The sequence below is a fragment of the Ammospiza nelsoni genome, chromosome 2 (assembly GCF_027579445.1).
Source record: "Ammospiza nelsoni isolate bAmmNel1 chromosome 2, bAmmNel1.pri, whole genome shotgun sequence".
Taxonomy (NCBI): Eukaryota; Metazoa; Chordata; class Aves; order Passeriformes; family Passerellidae; genus Ammospiza; species Ammospiza nelsoni.
Window position 1 is genome coordinate 103,746,949 of NC_080634.1, and position 21,035 is coordinate 103,767,983.

The 21,035-nt window shown below is 41.6% G+C and overlaps 1 protein-coding gene across 1 annotated transcript in view; it reads right to left on the reverse strand.

Annotated features, from left to right (window-relative positions):
• Nucleotides 1–20,020, reverse strand: part of SCML2 (Scm polycomb group protein like 2) — a 73,156-nt gene extending 53,136 nt beyond the window's left edge. Inside the window, exons 1-3 of the mRNA XM_059493788.1 lie at nt 19,952–20,020; nt 6,462–6,569; nt 463–531 (exon numbers count right to left, since the gene is read on the reverse strand). Coding sequence (XP_059349771.1) covers nt 463–531; nt 6,462–6,483 — 91 coding nt within the window. The 5' untranslated portion in view covers nt 6,484–6,569; nt 19,952–20,020. The remainder of the gene's footprint in view (nt 1–462; nt 532–6,461; nt 6,570–19,951) is intronic.
• Nucleotides 20,021–21,035: the final 1,015 nt, after the last annotated feature.

The window sequence follows — 21,035 nt, forward strand, 5'->3', positions numbered from 1 at the left end:
TAAAAGTAGAATCCCAGGCAATTTAATCCAGTTTGCAATCCTAAAAACTCAAGACTATTAAACTGAAAATCCTTCTTTTGGCACCAGGAAACACAGTAAGGAAACAGAAGGTAACTGCAGCAGAAAACACATGAGACTGAGAAATACATGAGGAGAAGAACAAACAAATCAGTAACAGTTTAAAAATAATAAAGTTTACACAGCATCTTTGTTTATACATACAAAGAGTACTTATTTGGCTAGTAAAACTAGCAGGTTCAACTCAAGCAGCTTCAACCATCACTTTCTATATCAGAACATACTTTCCTAATAGCTAGGCAAAAGCAAAGGTATGTTTTTAACTACCCACCATAATAACCCAAGAGATTCCAAAAAGGAAAAGAAGTCAGAAAACAGTGCAATCCAAACACACTTTTTCTTTTAGAGTTCCTTAACTAAGAACCTGACAGCTGCAATACCTACCACTTTTTAAAGATGGGTTGTTTGCCTGCTGATTCTTTCCATCTTTCTCTTTTCTAATATTCTTTGAATCTAAAAGACAAGATTCCATTACATAATAAATGTAATATTCACATCATAACTATGTCCAGCATAGCACAGAATGCTTTCAAACAATACAGAATATCTTGTTGACTTTATTTTATTCATTTCAGTACATAATCAAAAAGGTATGTAAATTTAATCACCACACTATTTTCCCTTCAAAGTATATTGAAAAGTACAGCATGAAAAAGCAGAGCTTTTGACTACTTTATATCAATTGTTACAATCAATCTAGTTGCAGAATATAGAATATCAACTCCACAGACAGCAATGCTGTCCTATTTTTAAACAGTTTTACTTCAACCTACACAAAATTTGAGATCCTGGATATCTTTATACATCTGGTTATAGACAGATCACTGTGAACTGAGAAACAAGGAAAAAAAGCAAACCCATCGTAAAACTATATTTCTGAGTTAAAGATTTCATTCTATATTGAGATTCTTTAATACTCAATATTCTCAATATAAAATTCTCAAATACTCAAAGCAGCTATCTCAGCACTCATCAGTTATTTTAAAGAATCACTCCGAAGAATCTACCTTCTCTGTCATTAATCTTGGCACACACTCAGGGGTCTGCCATATTTCATTTTTGATGGATTTCAGCATGCATGAGAGATGCAGGAGAGCTGGGCAGCTATAATGCAGAAGACTGAGAGAGACAGTTCCACTCATTCCTTTTAAAATACATTGTTTGGTGACCTGCTTTTGACACTCCTGGACTTGAGTGCAATTCAAACATAATATTGACCTCACAACAAAAATGCAAGCACATTCTCAGATCTAAAAATCTTTTTTGTTTTTACCAAGATCTGCATGGGAGAGTAACACTTGGTCTGCAAATGCCTCACTACTGGGAATGGGGCTGCTCCTCCAGTTAGGCTTGTGCCTAGCTCACACCTTGGGTTACCCCACTGAGCCTGAACTGGTACAGGTGAATGGAAGGCTCACTTTTACTGAAGATTGCATTAGTAGCCAATTATTAGTAGCTGTATTCACTTGCTTTTAAGTCTATAGCTACTGATTGGCTTGCTCTTGAAAACAAAGCACTCCTGACCTAGAATGTGAAGCATTTGGTGACAGAAACACTTGAAATACAACGAGTTGTTCTGCAGAAAAGACTAAGCCCTAACAGCGTTTGTTTTCTGTAAGTGAAGCATTTCATGAAACATACTGACAAGCAATGTGTGGTGTTCAGCACTTCCATCTCACATCTTTCATTATCAGGAAATTGCCACATAATGCAAGAGCTGAGTCATGACAAGCCTCTGCCGCCCGACCCAAAATCCTGCCCTACCACTCAGTGAGGAGGCCAAGCCATCCACATGGCTCTGTGCTTGGTCAGAGCACAGCAATGGCCAGGGCACCCTTGGGGGTGGACAGGCAGGGTCTCACCATCCAGAGCCACCCCATCACCCTGTCCAGGAGCTCCTGGGGGGTGGCCCTGGGGGCAGCCCCAGCGCTGGGGGCCATCCCAGGAGACAGGCTGGGGCTGGCATGGGGCATGGGGCCAGGGCTGTGGTGATCTGGAGATTGGCCCTCCTGCAGCACCACTGGGGCAGGGGCTGACATGAGGTCCTGGGCAGGGCAGGTGGAGGCCCCAGGGGAGTCAGGGTCATTAAAGCCCATGAGTGTACTCAGGACCATAACACCTTCCAAGAATAATCCAGACTTCACAGTCCTACAAAATCAATGCACAGCTTACATAACTGCTCAAAATACACTGCAAAAAATACCACCCTTTTCTCCTAAAGCAGACACAGGCAGAACTCCAAGTCCTTTGAAAAAGAAAAAAAATGCTATGTTTACATCTTGACTTAATCTTCTTTCTTGACTTACATGCTCTTTCTTTCGGAAGAAGTTTGCTTTGGAAAATTTTCTATTATATAGATCCCTGAAAAAAAAAATGCTAACGAAGGTCAGCTTCAGATGGAATGCTGAAATTATTTGGGACAGGGCCTACAGAACTCTAACCCCAGCACCTCCTCAGCAGCAGGGCTTTAACCCATACAAGTAGATACCCTACAACTACCTGAGGGAATCTCAGAAGGGATAATGTTAAAACTAGTTCAGTAACACTGAAAAGATGCAAGGCCAATGTTCACCTTCTCCATCCTACATCCTATGAAAATATATTTTATCCAGCCTCTTTGGGCTTGAGCTGAATGCAGATAATTTTCTACTGGCAGGACCTTTTGCCACATTCTATAACCTTGGTCAGTATTTCCCACAAACAGCCATGGTACTAAGGCAGACATCAGGCTGTTAGCTTGCAGAACAAGTAACTTCCTGATCTGACTATGTCCAAAAAGGAAATCAATAAGTCTCTTATGTGGAGCTCCACTGTTAGAAGAGAACTAATAACTGCTTCCTGCAAACACCCAGAGCTTGAAAGGACAGAGTCATGAAAGAGTATCTACCAAACAGTGTCAGATTAAAAACAAGATGACAGCTTTTCATGATGAGAGACATCAAGAACAGGTGAAAGAATGTGAAAAACTGCAGCCTGGACACCACATGTGATCTTGCTGACAATCACTACATGAATTATATGAATTCCCTATACCAGCTAGCTTTAGTGCCTCTTTCAAAGATATCACAGCAAACATGAAAGTTGAAACAAAACACTCTCAGCAATGTATTTTTCTTATCAGCCATTAGAAAACCACAAGAAGAGATTATTATATTAATAAGTGGATTTCTCAATAGCATTTTAAACAACTATTTCATTTGAGGTGGAGGCATTTTCATTCACAGGAAACACAAAGCACTGTCACTACCACTTGTTTTCGATGGTAGGAAATCTCCTCTTTAAACACACAAATAAATCTCACCCAGCATATGCAGAAGCAACCAAGAATAAGCCTGAATAAAAGCAAGATTGTTTTCAAAGGATCTCCTTCCTTTTATGCATTCCAACCTTCATCAGTGGGAAGCTGGGAATACCATTACAAAGCTGGAGTGTTTTGTCTAAACAGATGCACAGCTACTAGCAGGAAGAATTTCCAACCTGTTTCCACATCAGAAACCCTGTATCTATCTCTTGCCACCCCAGAAAACCTTCCCCAGTCTGTATTTCACAGTCACTATTCACAGTCTATACTGCCCAGCCTTGTTCAGGTGTGCTTTTTCCAATGTTGGCAGTTAGGCTGGATAAAAAATTATGGTTTATTTTCAAAAAAACTATAAAGAAAGTAATATTTTATTAAAAACCAATTTTCTAAATATTAAACCTTTTATAAACACATGGAGCTTTTTAATGCATGCCAATCTATAATGGAAATTTTAATATTCTCTATTTTAATAAATTTAGTTTCCAAAGGTCACAGAAAAAAAATTTAGACAGAAGGCTATTATTCAAATCACTGGGCTGAAAAGAAGATGATTCTCTCTGCACATGATCCTCAGCTTGGTCAAACTTTGAAGTCAAACCTCAAAAAATAAGGCAATGAATGGCATAATATGTACCAGTAAATAAATGTACATATACAAAGAGTATTTTCTTTTCAGCCCATTGCACATTCAGCTCCTAGCCACATTCAATGGCTAATTCCTTGAAACCTGAAAAATTGACTTGAAAATAGGAACTCTATTTTATGTTGGAGACAGAAGAGACTTATTAGTCCTACAGTCTTGAAGCTCATGGTAACAAAAAGAAATAGGTCAGCTTAATTCATCATCTATCTTCCCCTGTCCATTTCTAAAGGGAAAAGCTTCAGTTTATTTCTCAATGTAAAACACAGTATGTGTTAGATCATTGGCCAAAACAAGAGCTAGAATCAAGTTTTGCTTTATCAAATGTACTTAATCAAATGCTACTAAGTTCTGTAAAAGAACAGTGAAGAACAGGATAACTATTTCAAAAAAAGTTTTGAAAATAAAGTATTACATATAAGTACATAGCATTTATATATTTGCTATGTATCTATACATATTTAGCCTATACCATGTAAAGGTTAAATACCCTATGAAAAATTTCTTTCCTTTAGAGCAGGAAGATAAGAGTACAGCATACACTAAAATTTTAAAAGCAACATATTCTATTGTTCACCAACAATTTATTTTCTAGAGTGCACTTCATAAGCTAAAAGTTTAGATACAAGCCAAGATTAGAGTAAGATTATTTAACACAGTGCTTTCTGCTTACTGATTCAAAACTCTGTGTTTACATTACTCCCACCCTATCTGTAACCACAGAATTTTGCTGATAAGATTACTCAACAGAAGACAGGCAAGAGCAACCACATCTATCACTTAAGAAATTAGAGACAAAGGGGAAAAAAAAAAGGACAAAGCTATCCTGACTGACTTGTGAATACCAAATAAAAAAAATAATCAGAGAAGGCAAGAGAAAGCTCTGGGCAAAGATAATCCTGGTGACCAATGAGTACTTGCTCTTATAAGCTCCCATACTGAACTCTTGTTTCTTGCCTGAGAAGCTTTAAAACCTTGCAACTTCTTTCTAGAAGACTTAACCTTTCAGCAAACTAGATGATTGTTTTGTGTAGTGATGGCAAATCATGTCTTTTAACAGCAATAATTTTCATCCCAGAAGAGTGGGCTACATGCATGTCCTGTCTTCTAAGACTTATTATTTGCTCGTCGTGCAGGGCGGGGAAAGCGAAGTTCACAGTCATGCTTTCAAGACTCCTGCAGCTATCCCTCAGCCATCTTGATGTCCTCAACTCTTCTGGGTCCTCAGAACATGGTAGGATACCACTCTTCTCAAACAAACCCCTTGTCTTTTCCTGATGTGTGTGAAATATCTTTGGATGACAAAGACTTTTGCTCTTCCCATGCCACACAGTTACTCACCCTGAAACGAAGTTTACTAGAACAAGCCCAAGACTTACCATTGCTCAGGAAGGGGCCTTCTTCTCACTCCCCACTACACAGGGTTGTGAGCACCTTTCCCCAAGCCTCACTGCACACAGCTGAGGATATCCAGACAGAGTGAATATGAAAATGTCTCTTTTCCTTTCTTTTTGTGCTTCCCTAGCGGGATTCTTACCTTATCTACTTGGAACAGCCAGTCTCTTTCACTATATTTAGACAACAGCCATGCAGAAAACCTACAAAAGAAGGGGTCAGACTTCCTCCATAAACTCCTGGTGCAACAATTAAATGGATGACTCCTGCCATTACCGAAAATCTATTCTAGCAAAAGACAATTATTTACCAAGGGAGCACACAAGCACATAAAGCAGCTTGGGGTGAAGGTGGCAAGCCCAAGGAAAGTACAAAAGTGCTAGCAGCCTTTTATGGAGGACGACTACCAATCTGGAAGCTTCCAATGCAGCCACAACATGGTTTCAGAGAGTGAATCTTTTGCTCTTCATATTTGTTTTTGTTTCATCAGCTCAAACACTCTTGTTTCTTCTTAAGTCTCACTCTCTATTTTAGCTCTGAGCTCACAATTAACATCTGCAAACATGACACAGCAGAAATCACACCTTTGTGGTACACCATGTACTTGTGGATGAATTTCTTTTAAAATGTTCATTTTATCTTCAAAGACAGTTGCTAATGCCATTCATTGTGATAAAATTTGATTCTTTGTACTACTTAGTTATTATCCTGCTAAATTATAGGCAACTCCAGAATAAAGCCCTACATTTTATTTAATAGCACATCTAGACACATTCCTCAATTTCAGAGTGCAGTAATGATTTCAAGGCTGTCACAGGACAGAATTCTTTTCATTAAACTTGTGGAACTCAAGACAGCCAAATTCAGCATATGTATTCTAAAACAATGTGAAGTTTGAACTTACCTGTATTCAGAAGATATCACAAACTGTCTTCCTTAATCTAACAGTATGGCAAATTGTCATGTTGTATTCCACGAGATCAAAAAAAACCAATTTAACAGGTTTCCCACTTTCTTTCCTCTTGGATTAAAGCTACCAGGCCTTACCTTTCGCTGCTGTTCTCCCCATGGTAACACTTCTGTGATCTCCCCTCTCACAATAAAAAGGCTGAAGTTGAAAGACCAGTTAATTCTTCCTTTCAGCACAACAGTTTCCTGTGGAGCAATAATACAACAAGTTAGGGGGGGAGGTTGTTGTTGGCATTTGGGTTTTCTTTTTTTGGAAAGGATGATTTTTTTTTATTGGTATATAATTATCTTGCTGGTTTTAAATTGCAAGTGTTTAACTATCTGTAGGAGAGTAGTGTGGAAACAACAGTTAAATAAAAGCAGCAAAAATACCAAATGCAAACTTTCATTTCCTTGTTTTAGACAGTTCATTCTCTAATGATTTGCATTTTCTGTGGATTTCTAAAACAAAGAAAGATATAAAATGTGCTTTATTCCTTTTCACCCCCAAGAAATATTACTGAAAAATGGAAGACTCTTCATACATAACTTACTCACCCTGCCTCACTTGCACAGAGTTAAACAATCATCAACTTCAATACCTCTGGGTAAAACACATTATCTTGCACAACTACAGCTGAAGAGGGAACAAAACACTAATGTGAAAAATCTGTACAAGGCCCCAGCGCTCAGTGATAGCCCAGCCCTATGATTTGTAACAGACTTGTAACAGCACACAGAGAAGTGTTAGGGAAATGCTAACTGCAGATAAAAGCACTGAGCCACATTCTTGTAGGGTTTGGAAACTGGAAGGGACAGATTGGTTAAACTAGTGTAAAACAGCAAAAACAAGCTTTCTTTTTTGTGTGTGTTAACTGTGATTTTCTACTCCAGCATCTAGTATTTTGAACTTAGACTGTGTTCAAGTCAAACTCCTTTCTAGCATCTAGCCTTGAAGCAACAAAGCCAGCAAGTTTACTATCTTTCTCCATTAACTTTTCAAGTAATAATGGGTAAATACATTCAAATTTCTGAATTATGTTCTTGGATAATTTCCTTTCAAGCAACTTCCATGAGATTTAAAGCTGACATCACTGAAAACTTGAGGAGTTTTTTGAATTTAAATATGTGCATACTCCTGCCATGAATAATTTTGTCAAAGGTAACATTTTTAGAAGCTACATCTTTCCATTGTGACATAAAAGAAGTAACAGTTGAAAACAGTTGGAATTTCTTGACTCTTCTACTCACATGCAAAAAAGAAAATTAAAATAATCATATATCACATATAAAAAGAGAAGTATCATACAGCTGAGTATTTTCCTGAAACTGTGATCCTTTTCTGAAACTTCAAGAAACTTCAAAGCACTATGATGATGGACTGGATGATGAAAACTTTATACAGTGCAAGAACATGGCTAAAGCTAATTAAAAGTTTTTTTTAAATGTCAGTGACTGATGAATTTATTTCACGTGTGTGTTTCTGTGAACATGTTGGACAGTTATTACAAAAACTCAAGACTGAGACTTGAAAGGAGTTATAAATAAAACTTGAGTACTACCATAAAATAAGCAGGTTTTGCTACACAATAGCATTCATAGCATAAGTGATCATCAAGATTAAGAATAGAAATCCTTTTAAGCCATCAAATAAATTTGAAATACTTTATACTTTCACAGACTCCCCCAAAAATTCAAAGCTTTTCCACTGCAAGTAATAAATCAGGGAAGGTGATGCAGAGTCAAAGTAACTGTTTTTACAGATTACTTTAGAACAGCGAATGGTTTTTATCTTTTTGTTCCAAGTACCAGATTGCACTTGGTGCAGTAATAAAGATTCCAACCCTGCAGTGATAGTCATCAAGTTTAGCACAACCGGAGCGTCTGTGAGAACATAAAAAGGATTCCAGCTTTTCATTAGCTTGTGTTGTACCAGATAGGCTGTTTTACAGCATGCCCACCAGCCTGTTAAAAATATAAGACAACTGAAAGTTCTGAAAGAGCTGTTTGAAATGAGGCAAATCCCACTGCAGGAACACAATATATTACTGTTTCGAAGAGGTGCTACTTAGAACTCAGTTACACCTAAGGATTCAATTTAAAGCTGCTATTAAATTAGCCCATTGATTGTACTGTTTGTCACAGAAAACATTCAAGAACAGCATTTCTGAGCCCCTATCTAACAACCACTACATGTTGCTTAACCACAGCAAACGTAAAACCAGTTCCTTCAAACACAGGGCAGGGTCAACCTGAAACAAAGTGCAACTTCTTCTGCAGGGGCAGATGTAGGAACTATTTTGCATCACCTCACATACTTAAGTGGCAAACCCTAAGCAAGGCAGTTGTGTCCTTTGCTAACCAGGGCAGAGTCCCTTGTGTCACACTCACCATCCCCAGCCTGGCTCAACCCACAGCACACCCAACACAGAAAAGAAGAAAAGCACCAGCAAACACAGGGAAAACACCTCCAGGCACATTCTGGTAAAATTACACAGCAAGGACAGATCTCAAGATTCTTGAGATCTACACGTGCCTTGGCAAGCAAGCTGAATAAGAAAGATGGGGCTAAGAAATTAATAGAGCAGCTTCTAGAAATAAAGGGAAAAATGAAACAAAACAAGGTCAGGAATATATGAGCAAACAAAGAAATGCAATGGCAAGGCTGAAGTGCAATGGCAGTAGAGTGCACAAAACAACAGGATGAAAACCAAAGTTATAAAGACTGAGATGAGCACAGAGGTTGTCAGTCGCAGACAGAACATGAACAAAGTATTTAAGGGACTGTCAGGACAGAATCCAGCGAGAAACCTTAATTTGCTGCAAATTAAGGAAAAAGCAATAGGGGAAAAAAATCCACAAACCTAGGATACTATTGGATTAATCATCAAAATGTCTTCAATCCAAAGAGCACTCAAAGGATATCCACACTCCTGAAGTGTATTTACATCCCTTATGTCTCAATTCATCCTGTGAACTGAGTTTTAGTCTTACCTGATTTGCATCCCTTACTTGAATTCCTTTTTAAAAAATCTGACAGAAGGCATTTATCTGCCTTTAATTCCTTACTGAAGTTTTTATTGTTAATCCCCAAATCACTTGTACTAGGCACCTCCCACTGTGCAAGCCCTTTGTCAGAAAGTATTATATTAGTAGACAAGCCTAAGTCTTTACCTTCTCTGCATTGCTAGTACATAATACCAGGTGTCAGAAAACAGGGTGGAAAACATTTTTCCTGCCTAACTTTTCTCTTTCTGTTTTGGAAGAATTATTCAAAGGGCATACATTGCTGCATTTCCAAGAAGGTAGCATTCTACAGAAAATGTCAAAATTGTTCCTTCTTTTGCCTGCCATGCATCTCCATTATCCTTCTGTTAGCCAGGCATTCAAGTAAACCAAATGTCCTGAAAAAAAATATGTTTGCATATCTAGGGCTTCCCAGTGCAAGTTTATCTTGACAGCATGCCTGCTCATAAAAACACACAACAGAACTATGGAGATAAATGTAACATTTAAAAGAAGCCTAAGCAAAGAGGAGACTGTGGGTTCAGTCTGCACAAAGAAGATTCAGGTTTTTCTCTCAATGACTCTGCATCTAAGGCAGGACAAGAGCCAGCAATTTTAGAGCCCATTAGCTTTTTTGACCCTACCAGTGGTACAGATGCAGTAACTTAGACCTCACCATTGGCATCTTCATGGGTGGGACAGTCATAAATGGGCAATCTCTGCTGGATAAGGACTGAGACTATTCTTTTACACAGATACACTGCACTGAGGAGGAATCTAACAAAACAGCCACTTGGAAGCACCAATGAAGTTCTCAGTTTTATCTTGAAATAAAGGCAGACATTTTCAGGCTTAATGTGAACAAGGGGTTGTATTTGCCCCTTTTTTATTCTACAAATGCTTCAAGATTAAAATTCCATATGCAAGGGTGAAAAAGAATTACACATAGTTCAAACAGCAAAACCAGTTACAGACAGAAAATAGGTACAGTGTAAGCTAAGAAATACTTCCCCCTGCCAATGCTGTCATTTGTACAAGTCCTACATTTGCTTTCCCCATTAGCATTCATGCACTATTACATTTAGAAACACAAGAGACATCAGCTCCAACTGCTGGCCCCACTCCCTGCTCCTCTCCTCCCTGCTGTCTGCCACTGCCAGTGCTGCAGAGCCCCCCAAGGAGAGGAAGGACCTCCCCATGTGCAGCCTCCCCATGGACACAGCCCAGCAGCCACAGCTCCCACTCCAGGCTCCACACACGGGGAATGAGCACCTACAGGCTCCAGTCACCTCCCAAACCAGCGTGACCCAACTGCATTACTTCAAAGCCATCCTTCAGGAATCTGGAACATCTTTTCCTTAAACCTAATCATCTGTCTACTCATCTGTTGTCTCTTAAATAAAACCCTACTTCATACCATTTCTGAAAGTCTTTAAGGGGCTGAAAAGAGGCAAACAAGGAGAGTAAAACTTAAAAGGATTTTTAAAATAATATACAGTATTAAATAAAATTTGCAATACTTAAAAATCATTTCCAGCAAACTGCCCAGCATATAGACTCATCCAGTATACTTGAAGACACAACAGCATGCTTCCTTGTTTCTGTAATAGAGATAGTCAGTTTACCTCAGTGCACACTGTGGCATCATTATGGAAAAGTAAGATCTCAAAGGCTAAAGGAAGAAAAAATTGCACAAATGTATCAGAACTTCAGAAAATGTAACAAAAGCCTCCTATTTATAAACTCAGTATTATTGAGCATTACACATTTATGACTTTGAACCGAACATTAAAAACCAGGTATTCTTTCATTTATGCACACAAATACATAATCAGTCGGTGTTCTGACAAGAAATTTGATCTGAGTTGGAATCCCTTTAAGTACACATTCTTTGTATTAAAAAAAAAAAAAACAACGAAAAAAGTTAAATTCTTTCAAGGAAAGGAAATTAAACTTCTACATTTTCATACAGCTCAACTTTCAATAAAGTGATATATCTGAATACCTCCTCTAGTCACTAAAAGCAAAGCTAGACAGATAGACTTTAATGAAATTCACAGGCTTTCAAACCAGCAAATATTAACTAGCCATATATATCATTACAACAACTAAGCTTGAGTATTTCTTAAGTTGTTAAAGAAAGCCCGTGGGTACTTAGTGCTTTACAAATATATTTTTGTAATGTCATTTTCTTTAACATCACGCAGAAATTTTCTTCACTTGCAAAACTGCTCGCTAAGTCACCAGTGGTGTACTGCTCACTATTTATGAAGTGATTAGCATAAACAAACTTTTAAGCTGTCAGCAGTAAAATATTACCTGTAAATGTTCTGCTCTCTCTCCAGGTAAGTTTACGACCTGCTTTAGAATATGAGCAACTGCAGTTACAGTAAGTCATACATTTCAAGAATGCAAAACTCTCTCTGAGCTCTCAAACACTATTAAGTGTGTTATTCAGTAAAGAATTGCATATTTTAAAAAGAAACATTAACATGGTTTAGACCAAAGATTTGTCCCAAAAAATCCAGAAACAAGAAATAATACTTGTACTGATGAGAACATCAGAGAAGTAAGGTCTCCAAATTAAACAGCACAACTTGTATTAATGCACAACAGAAACAATTAATGTCATGCAGATACAACATTTACTAAATTGACAGTAATTTTTAAAATTGCAGTTTAGAGCTGCTCTATGGCTACCAAGAAAAAATGAAAAAGCTTTTCTCCTCCTTCCCTCCCTCCCTCCCCATCCTGCTTTAAAAGTCAGAAGATGTGGGGCTGTAAAAACCTGAAAAAGGAAACGGTATGTGTGAAGTCAGCAGTTCAGCAAAGCGGCTGGCCATTAACAGCTTTAAATATTCCTAAAATGCCAATCTTCCCACATGAAAGGGTATTTCAACGTTATATTAAAATAAATAGAAATTTTATTTATTAAAATAAAGTTTAAAACATAGCGTCGGTTTCTATCTTAAACAAACCTGCCAGTTTTAGTAGTTTACTAGTACATATTTACAGTAACACAAGATTTTGACAATTTGTTTAAGCATTTTGGTGAATTCAGCACACTGAAACCTCTGTGCTATTTTCTACTTCCCTCTTCAAGCCTGGGGTACTCTTCCTGAAAACATTCATCATCATTATTCAACCTGGCTTTGTCCACATACCTAACTCAATTTTTTTTTCATAAAGTAAACTAATTAAATTGTGGAAAAAAACACAACCAAACCTGTGTGATTAGCACTAAGAGCTACATACCTGCATGAAATTGTCTTTACACTCAGATACATCTCCTCTGTCTTCAGCTCAGCCTCCCTTACAGAAGAGAGGTCTCAAACTATTCCTTCTGCAAGGCACTGAGCTTACTTTTAGCACAGTGTAAATACAGCAGGCAAAGCAGAAAAGAAATTGCTGTTGCAAATATAGCAAGTGCTAAAGAACTCTATACAGCTTTTCTGCACTTGTCTTCAGCAGACAAGAAGCAACAGCACCAGCACCAGTCAGTGTGCAATGCATAAGGGAACTAGGGAGAAAAAGACAAATAGAGGCCCAATGGCAGAAAGGGAATTTTTTACCCTTTTAGGCAACTTTGGCTTCCTCCCTTCTACACTGCCTTCACACTGGAAAAGGACAGGAAAAGCTTCATTCAGCTACGATCCAACAGAGCTCTGTCCACACAGCACACAGCCAGCAAATCCATCCCCTAAGTCCAGATTTTTTATTTACAATGGAGTATCCAGATAAACACATCTACTTTTAGTCTGATGAAGAAATATACAGCAGTCAAATAGAATGCACAAATTTTTTTTTCATTGAAGGCATGGAGAAGAGCCTTGGGACATTTCTGCATAGGATCTGACTGCTGTCAGCACCCCAGGTGAAGCTACAGAACGTGTTTCTCTCCTCTCGCTTCTCCTCAACACCAGCAGCAACACACTTCTGCTACCATCCTCTTCCAGTGCATAAAATTCCTTTTCTCTCTCCCTCTTGAGAATCCAAACAACATAATGCTGACTGGGACTCCCTGCCACTATATATTAACAAAGACACAATTTGCCTCAACTCGTTTTTCTGCTGCTGCAACACTCCATGGTGTAGCCTGGCTCATGTAATGGAATAACTACACTGATCCCACATACTGGTGTCCAGTCAGGGAACAAAACCAAACCAACCAGAACTAAACAACCCTCCAGCAATTTCCTGATAGCTCCTCTGTTGAGACAATGTTTCTGCAGAAAAAAAAAAAAAAAACCCAGAGAGCTGCTTGCAGATTCCAGGCAAATGCACTGGACTCACCTGTTGCTGGTGCCCATAGCTGTGCTACTTCTCCAACTCAAAAAGTCCCCTTACACAAGGGATCTTCGTGCAAATGCCACCAAAAATATTTGTCCATCTATTGAACAAACATTATTACTGAATCACAGAATATTGTGAGTTGAAATGGACCCACAAGGATCATCAAGGTCCAACTCCTGTCCCTGGACAGGACAACCCCAAGAATCACACCAAATGCCATTCCAAAGGACCATTCAGTGCTGCTAGACATTTCTGCAGCTAACAAAGCACTAACAGGTCATAAAAGACATAACAACTCCTAAATGCTCAAAGGACTAGACAGCTGCAAATACTCAGCTGTACTATTTGCTTCACTCTTCAAAAACAGAAGACAACTAAAGACTAAAAGCATCAGGAAAATTTGCAGCAAATCTGTATCTTTCTTCCCACTTTCTATGACAACTTTCCAATTGTATTAAAAAAAAACAACACAGAGGTGAAGCAAGCCATAACAGGGCAATCTCCTCCACCTCTTCCTCAGCGTGGCAGCACATCTGTCACTGGCTGTATCTGGCTCAGGCCCAGGACAGTGGCAGAGTATCTGCCTTTCTGGAGAACCCCTTTCTGAAGGCAAGCCCCCCTCTTTCCTCCACTCAGTGCTTATACTATTGAGAACCAGAAACAGTCAGACTAGGTAGTATTTTCCTACAACAAACTGAAAAATAATTACAAACCATATTCAGAGTTTTCCATCTAACCATAACACTGCTTATTTTGGGATCAAAACCAGTTCATATCATCTGACCTTCCCAAAGAAACACTGTCTGCCCCTTTACAGCGCTCCAGTGCAAGGTACACACACAAGAGACTTGGTAGGGGAAGTGCCATCAAACATGCAGCAGCCCTTTTAATCTCTGAGCCCCTGACAGACATTAGTGACAATAAAGAGTTCCACCAAATTTAGCAGCTCTGATACCCTTTCACATTCCTCCATGCACAAGACTCACTTTTACAAACTGCTCTTTCTAAGTGGGCTTTTAAAAGTGCCCCACAAACTGCACTCCTTCCACTGAACCTGCCTGCATTAATCTCTGCTAGATTCCACACAGTACATAAATAATGGTACATGCTCCATTTTAGGTATGCACCTCATTAAAATGGTGCTACTCTCTTACAGGTTTTATAAACTTCAGCTGCTCCCTGCACTAATGTATGGTAGAGGATGAAAGGCTCAACCTCCTCTTCGCCCTACACTAAAAGGAGTCTCGTGTTACCTTGAGAAGACAACTGACTTAGATTTCCATCAAAGTTCATCCCTTTTATGAAAATTGATGGAAAGGAAAATGATGGAATTCCCTTGGTATCTTAAATAGATTTTGACCTGACTTGTGAAGTGGAAGGCCAAGAATAAAATGATCTAAACAGCACATCTACCTTTAATACAATGTTTTACTTGGGTTTAGATGACAACATACAAATATTAAGAATATAAACCACTTATGGGTTAAAAAAAACCAACAAACAGTAATCAGTCCAAAACACTGCTCATGCTTAAACTGGATACAGCATTATTCTTACAAAGGCAAAAAATAAAATGTACTTCAGGATTAGTTTGGACATGAGATATCTAAACAGTATTCTACCTGAGAAGCAGAAAGGCTATCACCCTGCTATGACACATGAAAGAGCACTAAAATTCTGCTAAAGGTGTAGTATTTCAGAAACACTTTGATATTAGGCTCTGCAAGTAAATCAGAAGAGCAGAAAGAGAGCACACATAAGAACCACAACAAGCACAGCATCAGTATTGCACCAGCTTGGATCCAAAGTTGGAATCAACCACTACCCAGAAAGCAAGTGCCTTGGTTGAAGTATGAACCAGTCTTGAAAGAAGACTGCTGAAACAAAAGAGGCACAGAACTTAACATCACAAAGAAGAAATCCGTACTTCATTTAGATCCAAGATAAGAAAATAATGAATTTTTGGTCCTATCCAAAAGACATAGAAACTAAAGCTCTTACTTTTTCTGACAGGGATCTTGGGCAGAGAGTTGCTAAGGGCACGTCCACAGCACATCCCTGCAGACACACAGTGCTAAGGGTGTAACACATTACAGACCCTTTACAAATGGTTTCATTGTGTGCACTTATGCCAAATGTCCATTGTATACAACAGAAACTATCAGAGCAAGCCCAAATAAATAAATGTGATAACTTGGGTAACAGAGACAGCTGCTGCTTCCTGAATGGTTATGAGGCAGCTCCTGACCTTCCTCCAGACCTACACCATTATTGACCAAGCAGAGGGACTAACAAGGATGAGATAAAAGTACCTCTGATGGTCATCAGCACCATTTATGCACCACTCACTCTTTGTGTATAGATGTGCCACAGATAAAAGGGGAGCCTGCTCACTGTTGGCTCAGGTACCTGAAGCCACCCTTCCCATCCCAAATGACAGCAATCTACTTGAAGAGATCACAGATACAGAACACAAGTTTTTGGCAATGTGCTCAGTTTACAGAAACACACCTGGACGGAGCAGGGGACTCACCAAATGATCTTTGCTGCTCCCAGGAGCGAGGCAGCATTGCTGCTCCATGGCCAGCACTGCAGCAGGAGCTGGGGGCACACCCTCAGTCCCCACTGCCCACACACAGCAGTCAGCCAGCAGGTGCATGAGGGTACAAACAAGTACTTACAAAGAAGCATACTCTTAAAAAGCCCTACAGTTCACTTTAGTACTCAACTGCCTCACTTTTCAGTGACTTTACCTCAAACAAATTAATTGCCCCTCCACTTGGACACTGTAAGGAAAGCCGCTTACACACACATTATCAGTCATCATTACAATGCAAAAATAAACTTAACTGCATATAACTGATATTAAAGCTTCCTAACACTTAATTACAGAGCAGTTGTACCTTACAAGAAATCTCCAAAGAAGATGTACAAATTTTCTAGGAAACGCACCCTCATATACCAAAAGCACAAATCACAGTAAAATAGGATTATTCATCAAATTGTATTTATTTACAAATGTTCTGGAACTTTAAATTTAACATTTCCATTGCTTCTTATTCATCCACTGCTCTATTATGCTTTGACAATTTTATATGGGCTTTTCTGGCCCTTCCCACATGCCAGAAAAATCTCATTCTGAGCAATTTATGTTGCATGTCTTACACTTTCAAGAATACAAACGGTATAGTCCTTTACATTTAAGATTTTAATCTCTGAAAAAAGCAATCAGCACTAAGGCTGGCTGCCTAAGGCTATTTCTTTCAAATGGGAATGAACAGAACTTTAAATGCCCTGCAGATGTGGAGCTCACAAAATTAGTTAACAACCTCCCTTGTCCAGACTCCTTGAAGCAGTGTCCCGGTCCCTACCTGTAATTTCTTCTGTATTTACACTTAAAAATATCACAATAGACTGTCAAACGGTATTTGTAAAGATTTCCTTAAAAGATGAAAAGAATAACTATGTATTTCACTCACTCTTGTTTGAGGTAGATGTGTGCAGACAAATAAGAAAGCCAGCTGCAGTGTCCTGAACAGTTAATGACAAATGTCATTTCCTGTTAGTGACACTATTTAGTGGCAGTGGATAATTGCTGAAGACTTCATTTGTCCCTGCACATTCACTCAGCAAAGGGAGTAAACAGGACTCACTCACAGCTCACGATCCCATTCGAATATCAAGAAAACAGAAATAGACACCTATGTACAACAGGCACAAGCAGCTTTGTTTGCTTAGAGTTTCTTCACATTCTCTCAAGTAAAGCTGCACTTTAGCACAAATTTTAGACAGGTAATGGAATCAATACTGCCCCAGTAGTAAAAATTTCACACTAGCAAAATGCCTCTTTTGAACTTGGGCAGCTACTCCAGAAAACAATGCCTCTGCCTTACGAGCACACTGTCTGGTCACAGCAACAGCACTCACAGCAAAGGGGGAAAAAGCATCTGTACATTTAATGTAGGAACACACAAAGTCAAGAGAAAAATATTTTAAAGTACTGCCATTGCTTGTTTCCTAAAATTCCTACATCAAGACTTATATATGTCTGAATGTTAAGAACAATGTTATGTTATGATCTCATATCTACATGGCCTCTAATTGTTGTGAAAGCATTTATGCTTTTACTACAGTACATCATGGAAAGCCAATATTTGCTTTTGCTGAATCTGAACATTACCACAAGAATACAAAATACCAAGCAACTTGAAAGATATCACACAAATACTGCTACCTATTTACACCAAATAGAAAAACAGAGCACCGACTCCATCAACTGAGTTTCAAACAAAATTAGTAAACTCTATTTTCACATTCAATACCAGACCATGTTAAAGTTAAAAGCCACATAAACACTTCCCGGTCTCAACCTCCGTTTCACCATACACTGTTTCCTGCAGCTTCCCACTTGCATCACTGTGCAACTTCCCATAAATAAATACTAACAGAAGGGTGTCCAATGCACTTCTTTACATCAGATCTAGCAATATCATCCTTAAATAGTACTTACATTTTATGGTACCCTAAGGGAGCAAATCAGCTGCCCCTGCCCCCAAAGCACAGCCTGGCTGTACAAAGAGTTTCTGTGGACACACTGTAAGTGCAAAGGCTCACATGGGCTGTGGGTTGCTGTGGCCTGAGCAGCACTGGATGGTGGCCCGTGGAGAGCTGGTAGAGCACAATGCATCCCCTCCCCTATTTGCTCTGTAACGTTAACGGGACAGCCCAAACCCCAAGGGTAACACAGCAAACACCTCCCTGCAACACTGCTCCCATCTGCACCAGGGCTGCAGTCATTACTGACCCTGCACGACTGCCTCACCAACTGCTTTGCTCTGCCACTTCCAAAGTGTAAGGTGAAGCAGGAATGATCTTAAAATCCAAAGGTTTAAGATTGTTACTCTGTATTATAAAAAATTCATAACCAGTCAAACTTGAAGAGCTGTTTACAAGTCAGACACAGCATGCTCTGAAAACCTACTGTCGTATCTACAGAGTCTATGTTTTTTAAATTTTAATCACCTTGTCTACGTTAGTTAGGATATGCATGAGTCACAAGAAAAGTTTACATTACCAGAACCCAATAAAATATCAGTATTTCCCATTTTCATTAAACTTTTTAGGTCTTAGAATTATTTTTTGCTATCTCTTATAGTCTAACTCATCAGTGAGAAACAGCAAATTACTGCAGGAAAAGACTTCAACTTTAAATTTTATTAACACTTAAAACATGCTTTCACTCCTAAAGAATAATTCAGCATAAAATTCAACTTGAATATTGATACACACTACAGCACTGTAACGTGTTTATAGGTGAGCCTAGCTAACGAGAACAATGACACACAACACGGCAATAGAACTTTCCATACTTGAACTTCTTTCTTTGAACCATCCAAAATTATGACTCCCCGTGCAAGATACCCCCTCTAAGTCGACAATCAATATATGCCACACACGCAGTTTAACTGTAAAGAAAACGGGAACAGTGCCGCAGTGCATCGCAACCCGACAAGTGCCCCACAACAGGCCACGTCTGGCACCGCGCTGTCTTCAAGCGGCACCCCCAGCCCCCTTACCCAACACAAGCGAGCGCTCGGAATTCAATGATTTTTAAGAGGCACCCGGCTGTTCTGGTCCACGCTCGTTCCCCAGTCCCTCGCAGCCTCGGCGGTCGGCGGGCAGGGACGATCGGGCGCAGCCCCCACCGGGAGGACGGGGAGCCACCGCCGCCACCGCGGGGGAGGCAGCGGGGCCGCCCCGGCCAGGGGAGGCGTGTCCTGCTCGGGCTCCTGTCAAACGCCGCCGGCCCCGCCGCTCGTCCCGGAGGCACCGGCGGCTCGGGGACCTCTCGTGCCGCCCTTGCCCACCGGAGCTCCTGCTACCGGGAGTCGCGGCCACCCCCGGACAGAGAGAGGCACGCTGTTAGCGCCGGCAGACAGAGCCGCCCCGCTCCTCTCACCCTCGCAGCTGCGCTCGGACTCGGCCACCCGCGGGTCCCCGCGGGCGGGGTCGGCAGGACCCGCCGCACTCTTAGCTCAGCCCGCAGAAGGAGGGGAGCGGCGCTGGGGCATGGGGCAGCCCCGGCCAGACCCGGTGCCGCCTCCACCGCAATGTTGTTGCCGAGGAGGGGAACCCTGGACCGGGGCGCCCGGCGGCCACAGCGGGCGGAGGCTGCGGTGCGAGCCCTAGGAGGGCGCGACGTCCGCCTCGCCTCCCTTTCTCTCTCCGCTCCTCCCTCCCCTTGCCTGCCACCGCGGGGAGCGGGAAACGCCGCCGCCGCCGCCACTCACCGGGCGGGCGGGACGCGGGTCCGGGGCGTCCTGTCAAGCAGCTCCTGCCGCCGCCCGCCTCACGCCGCCGCCATGTTCCGGGGGCACCGCGCATGCCCGGCAGCGGCACCAGGGGCGCGGGGCCTCTCCCCCCGCCGTCCCCCTTCCGCCCGCCGCGGCGGGGGAGGCTCCGCTCGGGGCTGCGCGACCCGCGGGCGTCCCGAGATACCGGCATCCCCTGACCGCCGGAATCCCCAATCCCCGCACTGCCCGCCATCCCCGCCTGCATCTCCTCATGGCCGCCATCCCCGCAACCCCCCGGCATCCCCGCACGCCCGGCATCCCCGCACACCCGGCATCCCCGCGCCGTCAGAATCCCGCGCTGTGCCCGGACCTGCGGCGGGAGGGGTTGGCGGGGGCTGCTGCGCCCGGGGAGCGGGAGCCCCTTGCGAGGGGGGAAAGGAGCCCTTGGCAGGTGTTTTTGTAGGAGACACGGGTGTGAGCAGCGAACGCCTGGAGAAGGCATGAGGGATCGGTGGCAGGGGCTCTGAGGGACGCCTGAGGCGGCGGGGGCTCTGAGGGGAGCCTGAGGCAGCAGGGGCTCTGAGGGGAAGCTGAGGCGGCGGGGGCTCTGAGGGAAGCTGAGGCTGTAGGGGCTCTGAGGGAAGCTGAGGCTGTAGGGGCTCTGAGGGAAGCTGAGGCGGCGGGGGCTCTGAGGGAAGCTGAGGCTGTAGGGGCTCTGAGGGAAGCTGAGGCTGTAGGGGCTCTGAGGGGAGCCTGAGGCGGCCGGTGCTGTGAGGGGAAGCTGAGGCGGCCGGTGCCGAGCGCGGCAGCCGCGGCGCGGTGGTGCCGGCACCGCCAGCGTACACGTGGTGAATCGTGCCCTGCATTGAACGTGCAAGAGTGATCACGGAATATAATTATATATCACCGCTTATAACGGGTAATAATGCATGTTATAATCGGTGCATAGCCACTTGGGAAATATCGCATAATTATTTTACAGACATCTAAGCTTATAAGTACTGTATAATGGGAAAAGCTTTTCCTTGGCTTTTTGGGAGGATGCATTCCGATTTTATAAGCTTTGGGTGTTTTAATTCAG